General features: G+C 49.5%; 1 protein-coding gene across 1 annotated transcript; it reads right to left on the bottom strand.

Moving 5' to 3' along the window:
* Window positions 1-867: 867 nt before the first annotated feature.
* On the bottom strand, window positions 868-10,478 carry LOC121560088 (signaling mucin HKR1-like). The gene is made up of 4 exons (XM_041873135.2): window positions 10,316-10,478; window positions 9,612-9,898; window positions 1,202-1,583; window positions 868-1,015 (listed from the first exon to the last, which is right to left on the bottom strand). Exons 1-4 carry the CDS (start codon window positions 10,418-10,420, stop codon window positions 887-889), a joined length of 903 nt encoding a protein of 300 aa, XP_041729069.2. The 5' UTR covers window positions 10,421-10,478; the 3' UTR covers window positions 868-886.
* Window positions 10,479-15,864: the final 5,386 nt, after the last annotated feature.

Here is a 15,864-nt window from a genome sequence, read left to right as displayed (position 1 = left end):
CCTCCCACTGTTGTCCTCTCCATCATTACTAACCCCTCCCACTGTTGTCCTCTCCATCATTACTAACCCTCCCACTGTTGTCCTCTCCATCATTACTAACCCTCCCACTGTTGTCCCTCTCCATCATTACTAACCCTCCCACTGTTGTCCCTCTCCATCATTACTAACCCTAACCCTCCCACTGTTGTCCCTCTCCATCATTACTAACCCTAACCCTCCAACTGTTGTCCTCTCCATCATTACTAACCCTCCCACTGTTGTCCCTCTCCATCATTACTAACCCTCCCACTGTTGTCCCTCTATCATCATTAACCCTCCCACTGTTGTCCTCTCCATCATTACTAACCCTCCCACTGTTGTCCTCTCCATCATTACTAACCCTAACCCTCCAACTGTTGTCCTCTCCATCATTACTAACCCTAACCCTCCACTGTTGTCCTCTCCATCATTACTAACCCTCCCACTGTTGTCCTCTCCATCATTACTAACCCTCCCACTGTTGTCCCTCTCCATCATTACTAACCCTAACCCTCCACTGTTGTCCCTCTCCATCATTACTAACCCTCCCACTGTTGTCCCTCTCCATCATTACTAACCCTCCCACTGTTGTCCTCTCCATCATTACTAACCCTCCAACTGTTGTCCTCTCCATCATTACTAACCCTAACCCTCTCACTGTTGTCCTCTCCATCATTACTAACCCTCCCACTGTTGTCCTCTCCATCATTACTAACCCTAATCTAGTGGGAGTTTCCACCATAAAGCATTGGATTAGTGGAGGCATGGGCGATTGGAAGTTTCCAGCATAAAGCATTGGACTTAAATCTGTTGGTCAACATGCTGAGTTTACCTGGTGCTGGATGAGATACGTCTCTTGTATAGCAGTTCACCTCTGGTATTGGTGGTAAAGGAACTTGAGGTTGCCTGTAGGGTCTGGGGGAGACTGCCTGGCCATTTCCTGCAGCTGGGGTGGGGCATGGAATCTTGACATGGCCCCTACACAGCTCTGGATCATCTGGTAAAACAAGAGACAAGCGGAGGACAGGAAAGGTCTCTCTGTTTCAGTGAAATACTCAGACATGCACAGGCCGTCTATTTTCGGACTTTCTCTCAACTCCCATTCTTGACAGAAGGTGGACACATTTCATGTTAGCCCTGTTATGCCTGTTACCTTTGACCTTTGGCCTGTCCTGTGTGTTACCTGTAAGCTGCTCCAAGTGGCGGCTCCAGGTGGACCTGAAGGGAGTCCAACCTTTGGTGGGGTGTTTGGGGTAGGAGGGCTTGATTGGAGGATAGTAAGACTCCTGACTGGAGGGGAGGGGGAGGACAGGCTGGCCTTCTCCTTCCTCACGGAGCTGAGGGAGACTGGAGAGGAGGGGGAGGACAGGCTGGCCTTCTCCTTCCTCACGGAGCTGAGGGAGACTGGAGAGGAGGGGGAGGACAGGCTGGCCTTCTCCTTCCTCACGGAGCTGAGGGAGACTGGAGGGGAGGGGCAGGACAGGCTGGCCTTCTCCTTCCTCACGGAGCTGAGGGAGACTGGAGGGGAGGGGCAGGACAGGCTGGCCTTCTCCTTCCTCACGGAGCTGAGGGAGAGACAGACACCAACTATTATAGATGCATCATAACTACTACTACACTACTTTAGATACTTCCCAGTGGTAGGAAAAGGGCTTTAGCAATACATTTAGCCTGTCAGTGGTAAATATGAACTGGATGGGCGTGTCCTACCATAGTTGATATATATACAGTGGGGAAAAAAAGTATTTAGTCAGCCACCAATTGTGCAAGTTCTCCCACTTAAAAAGATGAGAGAGGCCTGTAATTTTCATCATAGGTACACGTCAACTATGACAGACAAATTGAGAAAAGAAATTCCAGAAAATCACATTGTAGGATTTTTAATGAATTTATTTGCAAATTATGGTGGAAAATAAGTATTTGGTCACCTACAAACAAGCAAGATTTCTGGCTCTCACAGACCTGTAACTTCTTCTTTAAGAGGCTCCTCTGTCCTCCACTCGTTACCTGTATTAATGGCACCTGTTTGAACTTGTTATCCGTATAAAAGACACCTGTCCACAACCTCAAACAGTCACACTCCAAACTCCACTATGGCCAAGACCAAAGAGCTGTCAAAGGACACCAGAAACAAAATTGTAGACCTGCACCAGGCTGGGAAGACTGAATCTGCAATAGGTAAGCAGCTTGGTTTGAAGAAATCAACTGTGGGAGCAATTATTAGGAAATGGAAGACATACAAGACCACTGATAATCTCCCTCGATCTGGGGCTCCACGCAAGAGCTCACCCCGTGGGGTCAAAATGATCACAAGAACGGTGAGCAAAAATCCCAGAACCACATGGGGGGGACCTAGTGAATGACCTACAGAGAGCTGGGACCAAAGTAACAAAGCCTACCATCAGTAACACACTACGCCGCCAGGGACTCCAAATCCTGCAGTCCCCCTGCTTAAGCCAGTACATGTCCAGGCCCGTCTGAAGTTTGCTAGAGTGCCTTTGGATGATCCAGAAGAGGATTGGGAGAATGTCATATGGTCAGATGAAACCAAAATAGAACTTTTTGGTAAAAACTCAACTCGTCGTGTTTGGAGGATAAAGAATGCTGAGTTGCATCCAAAGAACACCATACCTACTGTGAAGCATGGTGGTGGAAACATCATGCTTTGGGGCTGTTTTTCTGCAAAGGGACCAGGACGACTGATCCGTGTAAAGGAAAGAATGAATGGGGCCATGTATCGCGAGATTTTGAGTGAAAACCTCCTTCCATCAGCAAGGGCATTGAAGATGAAACGTGGCTGGGTCTTTCAGCATGACAATGATCCCAAACACACCGCCCGGGCAACGAAGGAGTGGCTTCGTAAGAAGCATTTCAAGGTCCTGGAGTGGCTTAGCCAGTCTCCAGATCTCAACCCCATAGAAAATCTTTGGAGGGAGTTGAAAGTCTGTGTTGCCCAGCGACAGCCCCAAAACATCACTGCTCTAGAGGAGATCTGCATGGAGGAATGGGCCAAAATACCAGCAACAGTGTGTGAAAACCTTGTGAAGACTTACAGAAAACGTTTGACCTGTGTCATTGCCAACAAAGGGTATATAACAAAGTATTGAGAAACTTTTGTTATTGACCAAATACTTATTTTCCACCATAATTTGCAAATAAATTCATTAAAAATCCTACAATGTGATTTTCTGGATTTTTTTTTCTCATTTTGTCTGTCATAGTTGACGTGTACCTATGATGAAAATTACAGGCCTCTCTCATCTTTTTAAGTGGGAGAACTTGCACAATTGGTGGCTGACTAAATACTTTTTTTCCCCACTGTAGCTTGTTTCTGGATGGGCGTGTCCTGCCATAGTTTATATATATAGCTTGTTTCTGGATGGGCGTGTCCTGCCATAGTTTATATATATAGTTTGTTTCTGGATGGGCGTGTCCTGCCATAGTTGATATATATAGCTTGTTTCTGGATGGGCGTGTCCTGCCATAGTTGATACAGTGGGGGAAAAAAGTATTTAGTCAGCCACCAATTGTGCAAGTTCTCCCACTTAAAAAGATGAGAGAGGCCTGTAATTTTCATCATAGGTACACGTCAACTATGACAGACAAAATGAGAAAAAAATCCAGAAAATCACATTGTAGGATTTTTTATGAATTTATTTGCAAATTATGGTGGAAAACAAGTATTTGGTCAATAACAAAAGTTTCTCAATACTTTGTTATATACCCTTATATACACAGGTCAAACGTTTTCTGTAAGTCTTCACAAGGTTTTCACACACTGTTGCTGGTATTTTGGCCCATTCCTCCATGCAGATCTCCTCTAGAGCAGTGAGGTTTTGGGGCTGTCGCTGGGCAACACGGACTTTCAACTCCCTCCAAAGATTTTCTATGGGGTTGAGATCTGGAGACTGGCTAGGCCACTCCAGGACCTTGAACTGCTTCTACGAGCCACTCCTTCGTTGCCCGGCGTGTGTTTGGGATCATTGTCATGCTGAAAGACCCAGCCACGTTTCATCTTCAATGCCCTTGCTGATGGAAGGAGGTTTTCACTCAAAATCTCACGATACATGGCCCCATTCATTCTTTCCTTTACACGGATCAGTCGTCTGGTCCCTTTGCAGAAAAACAGCCCCAAAGCATGATGTTTCCACCCCGTGCTTCGCAGTAGGTATGGTGTTCTTTGGATGCAACTCAGCATTCTTTGTCCTCCAAACACGACGAGTTGACTTTTTACCAAAAAGTTCTATTTTGGTTTCATCTGACCATATGACATTCTCCCAATCCTCTTCTGGATCATCCAAATGCACTCTAGCAAACTTCAGACGGGCCTGACATGTACTGGCTTGAGCAGGGGGACACGTCTGGCACTGCAGGATTTGAGTCCCTGGTGGCGAGTGTGTTACTGATGGTAGGCTTTGTTACTTTGGTCCCATCTCTCTGCAGGTCATTCACTGGGTCCCCCGTGTGGTTCTGGGATTTTTGCTCACCGTTCTTGTGATCATTTTGACCCCACGGGGTGAGATCTTGCGTGGAGCCCCCAGATCGAGGGAGATTATCAGTGGTCTTGTATGCCTTCCATTTCCTAATAATTGCTCCCACAGTTGATTTCTTCAAACCAAGCTGCTTACCTATTGCAGATTCAGTCTTCCCAGCCTGGTGCAGGTCTACAATTTTGTTTCTGGTGTCCTTTGACAGCTCTTTGGTCTTGGCCATAGTGGAGTTTGGAGTGTGACTGTTTGAGGTTGTGGACACGTGTCTTTTATACTGATAACAAGTTCAAACAGGTGCCATTAATACAGGTAACGAGTGGAGGACAGAGGAGCCTCTTAAAGAAGAAGTTACAGGTCTGTGAGGTGACCAAATACTTATTTTCCACCATAATTTGCAAATAAATTCATAAAAAATCCTACAATGTGATTTTCTGGATATTTTTTTGTCAATTTGTCTGTCATAGTTGACGTGTACCTATGATGAAAATTACAGGCCTCTCTCATCTTTTTAAGTGGGAGAACTTGCACAATTGGTGGCTGACTAAATACTTTTTTCCCCCACTGTATATATAGCTTGTTTCTGGATGGGCGTGTCCTGCCATAGTTGATATATATAGCTTGTTTCTGGATGGGCGTGTCCTGCCATAGTTTATATATATAGCTTGTTTCTGGATGGGCGTGTCCTGCCATAGTTTATATATATAGCATGTTTCTGGATGGGCGTGTCCAGCCATAGTTGATATATATAGCTTGTTTCTGGATGGGCGTGTCCTGCCATAGTATATATATATAGCTTGTTTCTGGATGGGCGTGTCCTGCCATAGTTTATATATATAGCTTGTTTCTGGATGGGCGTGTCCTGCCATAGTTTATATATATATAGCTTGTTTCTGGATGGGCGTGTCCTGCCATAGTTGATATATATAGCTTGTTCCTGGATGGGCGTGTCCAGCCATAGTTTATATATATCTTGTTTATATGGTTCATCACAGCGTACCATCCTTTCACTGATGACACAAAACAAATTGATGTGAATGATAACTGTCCTGTTTATATCATGTTAGTTTATTTAGTATGTGTTTTATCTACCCAGAGTTAGGAGATAAAGCCATTAATTGACAGGAGTCTTTAGATCAGGGGTGTCAAACATTCAACCCATGAAGGTGTTCCAATCCAGACCGCGGGTGGTCCAATCCAGACCGCGGGTGGTTTGAGTAGTGGGGGGGAACAAACTCAATATACACTACATGACCAAAAGTATCTCATTCCAAAATCATGGGCATGAATTATGGAGTTGGTCCCACTTTGCTGCTATAACAGCCTCCACTCTTCTGGGAAGGCTTTCCACTAGATGTTGGAACATTGTAGTGGGGACTTGCTTCCATTCAGCCACAAGAACATTAGTGACGTCGGGCACTGATGTTGGGCGATTAGGCCTGGCTCGCAGTCGGCGTTCCAATTCATCCCAAAGCTGTTCGATGGGGTTGAGGTCAGGGCTTTGTCCAGGCCAGTCAAGTTCTTCCACACCGATCTCAACAAACCATTTCTTTATGGACCTCGCTTTATATACACAGATATCTCTAAACATGTCCCACTAGCACTGTCAGCTATATACACACAGATATCTCTAAACATGTCCCACTAGGACTGTCAGCTATATACACATAAATCTCTTAACCAGAGCCCTCTGCACTATGCCATTTGGACGCACCCATAATTAATCTCCCCCACAGACTGAGCTCTCTCTCTTTCCCAGCCATGCAGGCAGCACCTGGGCTGGGTAGATAAGGCAGCCGTCTATGGCTGCATCCCAAATGGCACTGTATTCCCTATGGAAGAGACTACTTTAGAGAGAGAGAGAGACAGAGAGAGAGACAGAGACAGATAGAGAGACACACAGACAGAGACAGATAGAGATGGTGAACATGGTGAAGCCCCAAAATTGCCCTCGCTAGAAGCCTGTGTTTCAGACATAAGGAAGTGGATGGCTGAAAACGTTTTACTTTTAAACTCGGACAAAACAGAGATGCTTGTTCTAGGTCCCAAGAAACAAAGAGATCTTCTGTTAAATCTGACAATTCATCTTGATGGTTGTAAAGTCGTCTCAAATAAAACTGTGAAGGACCTCAGCGTTACTCTTGACCCTGATCTCTCCTTTTGACGAACATATCAAGACTGTTTCAAGGACAGCTTTTTTCCATCTACGTAACATTGCAAAAATCAGAAATTTTCTGTCCAAAATGATGCAGAAAAATTAATCCATGCATTTGTTACTTCTAGGTTAGACTACTGCAATGCTCTATTTTCCGGCTACTCCGGATAAAGCACTAAATAAACTTCAGTTAGTGCTAAATACGGCTGCTAGAATCCTGACTAGAACCAAGAAATTTGATCATATTACTCCAGTGCTAGCTTCCCTACACTGGCTTCCTGTTAAGGCAAGGGCTGATTTCAAGGTTTTACTGTTAACCTATAAAGCGTTACATGGGCTTGCTCCTACCTATCTTTCCGAGTTGGTCCTGCCGTACATACCAATACGTACGCTACGGTCACAAGACGCAGGCCTCCTAATTGTCCCTAGAATTTCTAAGCAAACAGCGGAGGCAGGGCTTTCTCCTATAGATCTCCATTTTTATGGAACAGTCTGCCTACCCATGTGAGAGACGCAGACTCGGTCTCAACCTTTAAGTCTTTACTGAAGACTTATCTCTTCAGTAGGTCATATGATTGAGTGTAGTCTGGCCCAGGAGTGTGAAGGTGAACGGAAAGGCTCTGGAGCAACGAACAGCCCTTGCTGTCTCTGCCGGGCCGGTTCCCCTCTCCACTGGGGTTCTCTGCCTCTAACCCTGTTGCAGGGGCTGAGTCACTGGCTTGCTGGTGCTCTTTCATGCCGTCCCTGGGAGGGGTGCGTCACTTGAGTGGGGTTGAGTTACTGACGTGATCTTCCTGTCTGGGTTGGCGCCCCCCCTTGGTTTGTGCTGTGGTGGAGACCTCTGTGGGCTATACTCGGCCTTGTCTCAGGATTGTAAGTTGGTGGTTGAGGATATCCCTCTAGTGGTGCGGGGGCTGTGCTTTGGCAGAGTGGGTGGGGTTATATCCTTCCTGTTTGGCCCTGTCCGGGGTTTCTTCGGATGGGGCCACAGTGTCTCCGGACCGCTCCTGTCTCAGCCTCCAGTATTTATGCTGCAGTAGTTTATGTGTCGGGGGGCTGGGGTTAGTTGGTTATACCTGGAGTACTTCTCCTGTCTTATCCAGTGTCCTGTGTGAATTTAAGTATGCTCTCTCTAATTCTCTCGTTCTCTCTTTCTCTCTGAGAACCTGAGCCCTAGGACCATACGTCAGGACTACCGGGCATGATGACACCTTGCTGTCCCCAGTCCGCCTGGCCTTGCTGCTATTCCAGTTTCAACTGTTCTGCCTGCGGTTACGAAACCCCTACCTGTCCCAGACCTGCTGTTTTCAACTCTTAATGATCGGCTATGAAAAGCCAACTGAGAGACCTGAGCACCTAGGACCATACGTCGGGACTACCGGCCGTGGTGACTCCTTGCTGTCCCCAGTCCGCCTGGCCTTGCTGCTATTCCAGTTTCAACTGTTCTGCCTGCGGTTATGGAACCCCTACCTGTCCCAGACCTGCTGTTTTCAACTCTTAATGATCGGCTATGAAAAGCCAACTGAGATTTATTCCTGATTATTATTTGACCATGCTTGTCACTTATGAACATTTTTGAACATCTTGGCATGGTTCTGTTATAATCTTCACCCGGCACAGCCAGAAGAGGACTGGCCACCCCTCATAGCCTGGTTCCTCTCTAGGTTTCTTCCTAGGTTTTCGCCTTTCTAGGGAGTTTTTCCTAGCCACCGTGCTTCTACACCTGCATTACTAGCTGTTTGGGGTTTTAGGCTGGGTTTCTGTACAGCACTTCGAGATATTAGCTGATGTAAGAAGGGCTATATAAAATAAAATTGATTGAAAAATTGATTGATAGAGAGACACACTGACAGAGAGAGACAGAGACAGAGAGAGACAGAGAGAGAGAGAGAGAGAGAGAGAGAGAGAGAGAGACAGAGACGAGACAGAGACAGAGAGAGAGAGAGAGAGAGAGAGAGAGAGCGAGAGAGGAGAGAGAGAGCGAGAAGAGAGGAGCGGAGAGCGAGAGAGAGCGGAGAGAGGAGAGCGAGGCGAGAGAGGCGGAGCGGAGAGGCGAGAGAGCGAGAGGCGAGAGAGAGAGAGCGAGAGAGAGAGAGAGAGAGGGATGGTTTGTTAGTGAAGGTGGAGAGAGAGAGGGAGGTGAGGAGACAGAGAGAGCAGAAGACAGAGAGAGACAGAGAGAGCGAGAGAGCGAGAGAGCGAGAGAGCGAGAGAGCGAGAGAGAGAGAGTTAGTGTAGGGATGGTTTGTTAGTGTAGTTGGAGAGAGAGAGAGGGGGAGGGAGAGAGAGGGATGGTTTGTTAGTGAAGGTGGAGAGAGAGAGAGGGGGAGGGAGAGAGACAGAGAGAGAGACAGGGAGGGAGAGAGACAGAGAGAGAGACAGAGAGAGAGAGACAGAGAGAGAGACAGAGAGAGCGAGAGACAGAGAGAGAGACAGAGAGAGACAGAGACAGAGAGAGACAGAGAGAGACAGAGAGAGAGCGAATGCATGACTGTATTATTTACCAGGCCCAGGTACTGTACCATAGTGCACTATGTAGGGAATAGTGTGCCATTTGGCATGAATGAGAAATACAGCTCCACCCTCCATGCCTCCCTTCCGCCAGCCCACCGCAAAAATTATCCAAGCCAGCACAGAATGTTTCTGGTTGGCCCTACAGTGTGAATCAGGCACCAGATGTCTCCTATTGGCTGATCTCTACCTGCTTGTTGTCCCAGACTCTTCCTATTGGCTGAGCTCTACCTGCTTGTTGCCCCAGACTCTTCCTATTGGCTGAGCTCTACCTGCTTGTTGCCCCAGACTCTTCCTATTGGCTGAGCTCTACCTGCTTGTTGCCCCAGACTCTTCCTATTGGCTGATCTCTACCTGCTTGTTGCCCCAGACTCTTCCTATTGGCTGATCTCTACCTGCTTGTTGCCCCAGACTCTTCCTATTGGCTGAGCTCTACCTGCTTATTCCCATAGGCCAGTATGGCTCCCGTCAGGTCCCGCAGAGTGTTCAGCTGGAGCTCCACTTCCTGTCTGGAATGGTGGGAGGCCCACCTCTTCCTGTTGTCCTCTGACCCTGAGGGGCATGATGACAGGACCGATGACGTCATGGCCATTTCCTCGTAGTACAGGAAGAGAGGTCCCCGTCTGGTGCTGTAGGTTTTAGGAAGCGCTGGCTCCACCCCGCCCAGCAGACGACCACTCTTAGATAAGCGGAGCAGGGAGGGCTGAGACTTCCAGAGATAGTAGTCCTAGGTAGAAATAAACAATTAGTATTGTCAAACAAATTTTATTTAACTAGGCAAGTCAGTTAAGAACAAATTCTTATTTACAATGACGTCCTACACCGGCCAAACCCGGACCAATTGTGCACCGCCCTATGGGACTCCCAATCACGGGCCGGTTGTGATACAGCCTGGAATCGAACCAGGGGGTCTGTAGTGACGCCGCAAGCACTGAGATGCAGTGCGTTAGACCGCTGCGCCACTCGGGGGCTATTGAATCATAACTACCACATTTCCCAATTTAATTGTTATTTGAGTCTTTAATAAATAAATCAAAACACTTTAAAGGGTAACACTTTACTTAAAGCCTGCAGATATAAAGCTTTATAACGTGCTATTACTTGCTTTCCAACTGAATCAAGTGTAAAAGAACCTGAAATTTACCTCAGGTTCGAAGCAGACTTCCAGGCGTCCATCTTGACTGCCCAGATGTGACTGGGCAACATGTCCACAGCCTCGACTCAGTAGCGATAGAGCAATATCCTTCATGACTAAAATCCTGCTGCTTCTTAAAATACGAAGGAATAACAGTTAGATACTGTCCTCTCAGACAAGTCCTGGTCCAGATACTGTCCTCTCAGACAAGTCCTGGTCCAGATACTGTCCTCTCAGACAAGTCCTGCTCCAGATACTGTCCTCTCAGACAAGTCCTGGTCCAGATACTGTCCTCTCAGACAAGTCCTGGTCCAGATACTGTCCTCTCAGACAAATCCTGCTCCAGATACTGTCCTCTCAGACAAGTCCTGGTCCAGATACTGTCCTCTCAGACAAGTCCTGGTCCAGATACTGTCCTCTCAGACAAGTCCTGGTCCAGATACTGTCCTCTCAGACAAATCCTGCTCCAGATACTGTCCTCTCAGACAAATCCTGGTCCAGATACTGTCCTCTCAGACAAGTCCTGCTCCAGATACTGTCCTCTCAGACAAGTCCTGGTCCAGATACTGTCCTCTCAGACAAGTCCTGGTCCAGATACTGTCCTCTCAGACAAGTCCTGCTCCAGATACTGTCCTCTCAGACAAGTCCTGGTCCAGATACTGTCCTCTCAGACAAGTCCTGGTCCAGATACTGTCCTCTCAGACACAAGTCCTGGTCCAGATACTGTCCTCTCAGACAAGTCCTGGTCCAGATACTGTCCTCTCAGACAAGTCCTGGTCCAGATACTGTCCTCTCAGACAAGTCCTGGTCCAGATACTGTCCTCTCAGACAAATCCTGCTCCAGATACTGTCCTCTCAGACAAGTCCTGGTCCAGATACTGTCCTCTCAGACAAGTCCTGGTCCAGATACTGTCCTCTCAGACAAGTCCTGCTCCAGATACTGTCCTCTCAGACAAGTCCTGCTCCAGATACTGTCCTCTCAGACAAGTCCTGGTCCAGATACTGTCCTCTCAGACAAGTCCTGGTCCAGATACTGTCCTCTCAGACAAATCCTGCTCCAGATACTGTCCTCTCAGACAAGTCCTGGTCCAGATACTGTCCTCTCAGACAAGTCCTGGTCCAGATACTGTCCTCTCAGACAAGTCCTGGTCCAGATACTGTCCTCTCAGACAAGTCCTGGTCCAGATACTGTCCTCTCAGACAAGTCCTGGTCCAGATACTGTCCTCTCAGACAAGTCCTGGTCCAGATACTGTCCTCTCAGACAAGTCCTGGTCCAGATACTGTCCTCTCAGACAAGTCCTGGTCCAGATACTGTCCACTCAGACAAGTCCTGGTCCAGATACTGTCCTCTCAGACAAGTCCTGGTCCAGATACTGTCCTCTCAGACAAGTCCTGCTCCTTCGTAGAAGAAAGATACTCAGGAAAGCAGTTTAATTCCCTGTCTCTATAAAACAAACAAAAAAGTATATAATTTTACTAAAAATAACACTAAATCACACATTTCAAGGCATAAAAACTTAAAGGAATAGTCCCTTCTACAGGAGCTTTGTCCCATTCAGCTGTGGCAGTAAAATAGAACTGACTGAATTTGTTAACTAGTGAGTGTGAGTCGTCAAAAGCAAATAGCCTGTATGTCCTGAATGCTTGTGTTTGCTGAGTTGCTGTTGCTAAGTGTTGCTAAGTTCTCCCGAGTTTCTCTCTGGACAGGCACAGCTCAACCACTGTGTTTCTGTTGCCGTGGTTGCAACTCAGTCATCACCCCCCTCTCTTCCTGTCTGTCCAACAGCCCTAACCCTAACCACCCCCTCCCTTCCTGTCTGTCCAACAGCCCTAACCCTAACCACCCCCTCCCTTCCTGTCTGTCCAACAGCCCTAACCCAAACCACCCCCTCCCTTCCTGTCTGTCCAACAGCCCTAACCCTAACCACCCCCTCCTTCCTGTCTGTCCAACAGCCCTAACCCAAACCACCCCCTCCCTTCCTGTCTGTCCAACAGCCCTAACCCTAACCACCCCCCTCCCTTCCTGTCTGTCCAACAGCTCCTAACCCTAACCACCCCTCCTTCCTGTCTGTCTAACAGCCCTAACCCTAACCACCCCCTCTTCCTGTCTGTCCAACAGCCCTAACCCTAACCACCCCCCCCCTTCCTGTCTGTCTAACAGCCCTAACCCTAACCACCCCCTCCCTTCCTGTCCAACAGCCCTAACCCTAACCACCCCCTCCTTCCTGTCTGTCCAACAGCCCTAACCTAACTACCCTCCCTTCCTGTCCAACAGCCCTAACCCTAACCACCCTCCCTTCCTGTCTGTCCAACAGCCTAACCTAACCACCCCCCTCCTTCCTGTCCAACAGCCCTAACCCTAACCACCCCCTCCTTCCTGTCCAACAGCCCTAACCCCTAACCACCCTCCTTCCTGTCTGTCCAACAGCCCCTAACCCTAACCACCCCCCTCCTTCCTGTCTGTCCAACAGCCCTAACCCTAACCACCACTCCCTTCCTGTCTGTCCAACAGCCCTAACTCCTAACCACCCCCTCCCTTCCTGTCTGTCCAACAGCCCTAACCCTAACCACCCCCTCCTTCCTGTCTGTCCAACAGCCCTAACCCTAACCCCCCCCTTCCTGTCTGTCCAACAGCCCTAACCCTAACCACCCCCTCCCTTCCTGTCTGTCCAACAGCCCTAACCCTAACCACCCCCTCCCTTCCTGTCTGTCCAACAGCCCTAACCCTAACCACCCCCCTAACCACCCCCCTCTCTTCCTGTCTGTCCAACAGCCCTAACCCTAACCACCCCCTCCTTCCTGTCTGTCCAACAGCCATAACCCTAACCACCCCCTCCTTCCTGTCTAACAGCCCTAACCCTAACCACCCCCTCCCTTCCTGTCTGTCCAACAGCCCTAACCCTAACCACCCTCCCTTCCTGTCTGTCCTAACAGCCCTAACCCTAACCCCCCCTCCTTCCTGTCTGTCCAACAGCCCTAAACCTAACCACCCCCCCTCCTTCCCTGTCTGTCCAACAGCCCTAACCCTAACCACCCCCTCCTTCCTGTCTGTCTAACAGCCCTAACCTAACCCCCACTCCTTCCTGTCTGTCAACAGCCCTAACCCTAACCACCCCTCCTTCCTGTCTAACAGCCCTAACCCTAAACACCCTCCCTTCCTGTCTGTCCAACAGCCCTAACCCTAACCACCCCTCCTTCCTGTCTGTCTAACAGCCCTAACCCTAACCACCCCTCCTTCCTGTCCAACAGCCCCTAACCCTAACCACCCTCTCCTTCCTGTCTGTCCAACAGCCCTAACCCTAACCACCCCCCTCCCTTCCTGTCTTGTCCAACAGCCCTAACCCTAACCACCCCCTCCTTCCTGTCTGTCCAATAGCCCCTAACCTAACCCCCCCTCCTTCCTGTCTGTCCAACAGCCCTAACCCTAACCCCCCCCTCTCTTCCTGTCCAACAGCCCTAACCCTAACCACCCCCTCCCTTCCTGTCTGTCCAACAGCCCTAACCCTAACCACCCCCTCCCTTCCTGTCTGTCCAATAGCCCCTAACCTAACCACTCCCACTCCCTTCCTGTCTGTCCAACTAGCCCTAACCCTAACCACCTCCCTTCCTGTCTGTCCAACAGCCCTAACCCTAACCACCCCTCCCTTCCTGTCTGTCCAACAGCCCTAACTCCTAACCACCCCCCTCCCTTCCTGTCTGTCTCAACAGCCATAACCCTAACCACTTCCTCCTTCCTGTCTAACAGCCCTAACCCTAACCACCCCCCCCCTTCCTGTCTGTCCAACAGCCCTAACCCTAACCACCCCCTCTCCCTTCCTGTCTGTCCAACAGCCCTAACCCTAACCACCCCCTCCCTTCCTGTCTGTCCAACAGCCCTAACCCTAACCACCCCCTCCCTTCCTGTCTGTCCAACAGCCCTAACCCTAACCCCCCTCCTTCCTGTCCAACAGCCCTAACCCTAACCACCCCCCTCCCTTCCTGTCTGTCCAACAGCCTTAACCCTAATTTACCCTCCCTTCCCTGTCTGTCTAACAGCTCCTAACCCTAACCACCCCCTCCTTCCTGTCTGTCCAACAGCCCTAACCCTAACCACCCCTCCTTTCTGTCTGTCTAACAGCCCTAACCCCTAACTCCCCTCCCTTCCTGTCTGTCCAACAGCCTAACCCTAACCACCCTCCCTTCCTGTCTGTCCAACAGCCCCTAACCCTAACCCCCCCCTCCTTCTGTCCAACAGTCCCTAACCCTAACCACCCCTCCCTTCCTGTCCAACAGCCCTAACCCTAACCACCCTCCTTCCTGTTCTAACAGTCTTAACCCTAACCCTAACCACCCTCCTTCCTGTCTAACAGCCCTAACCTAACCACCCCTCCTTCCTGTCTGTCCAACAGCCCTAACCCTAACCACCCTCTCCCTTCCTGTCTGTCCAACAGCCCCTAACCTAACCACCCCTCCCTTCCTGTCTGTCTAACAGCCCTAACCCTAACCACCCCCTCCTTCCTGTCTCGTCCAACAGCCCCTAACCCTAACCACCCCCTCCTTCCTGTCTGTCCAACAGCCCTATCCTAACCACCTCTCTCCTTCCTGTCTAACAGCCCTAACCCTAACTACCTCCTTCCTGTCTGTCCAACAGCTCCTAACCCTAACCACCCCTCTCCTTCCTGTCCAACAAGCCCTAACCTAACCCCCCCTCCTTCCTGTCTGTCCAACAGCCCTAACCCTAACCACCCCCTCTCTTCCTGTCCGTCCAACAGCCCTAACCCTAATTACCCCCTCTCCTTCCTGTCTGTCCAACAGCCCTAACCCTAACCACCCCTCTCCTTCCTGTCTCGTCCAACAGCTCCAACCCTAACCACTCTCCTTCCTGTCTGTCCAATAGCCCTAACCTTCCTAACCACTCCCTCCTTCCTGTCTGTCCAACAGCCCCTAACCCTAACTAACTCCCTCCTTCCTGTCTGTCCAACAGCCCTAACCCCTAACCACCCTCCTTCCTGTGTCTGTCCAACAGCCCTAACTCTAACCACACCCCTCCCTTCCTGTCTGTCTAACAGCCCTAACCCTAACCCCCCCTCCTTCCTGTCTGTCCAACAGCCTTAACCCCTAACCACCTCCTTCTGTCTGTCCAACAGCCCTAACCCCTAACCACCCCCTCCCTTCCTGTCTGTCCAACAGCCCTAACCCTAACCACCCTCTCCTTCCTGTCTGTCCAACAGCCCTAACCCTAACCACCCCTCCCTTCCTGTCCAACAGCCCTAACCCTAACCACCTCCTTCCTGTCTAACAGCCTTAACCCTAATCACCCTCCTTCGTCTAACAGCTCTAACCCTAACCCTAACCACCTCCCTCCTTCCTGTCTGTCCAACAGCCCTAACCCTAACCACCCCTCCTTCCTGTCTGTCCAACAGCCCTAACTCTAACCACCTCCTTCCTGTTCGTCCAAGAGCCCTAACCCTAACCACTCTCCTTCCTGTCTGTCCAACAGCTCCTAACCCTAACCACCCTCCTCCTTCGTCTGTCCAACAGCCCTAACCCTAATCACCCCCTTCCTGTCTGTCCAACA

This window comes from Coregonus clupeaformis, chromosome 23 (assembly GCF_020615455.1).
Source record: "Coregonus clupeaformis isolate EN_2021a chromosome 23, ASM2061545v1, whole genome shotgun sequence".
Taxonomy (NCBI): domain Eukaryota; kingdom Metazoa; phylum Chordata; class Actinopteri; order Salmoniformes; family Salmonidae; genus Coregonus; species Coregonus clupeaformis.
Note: the sequence above shows the minus strand (reverse complement) of the source record. Positions and strands in the feature narration are given on the sequence as shown.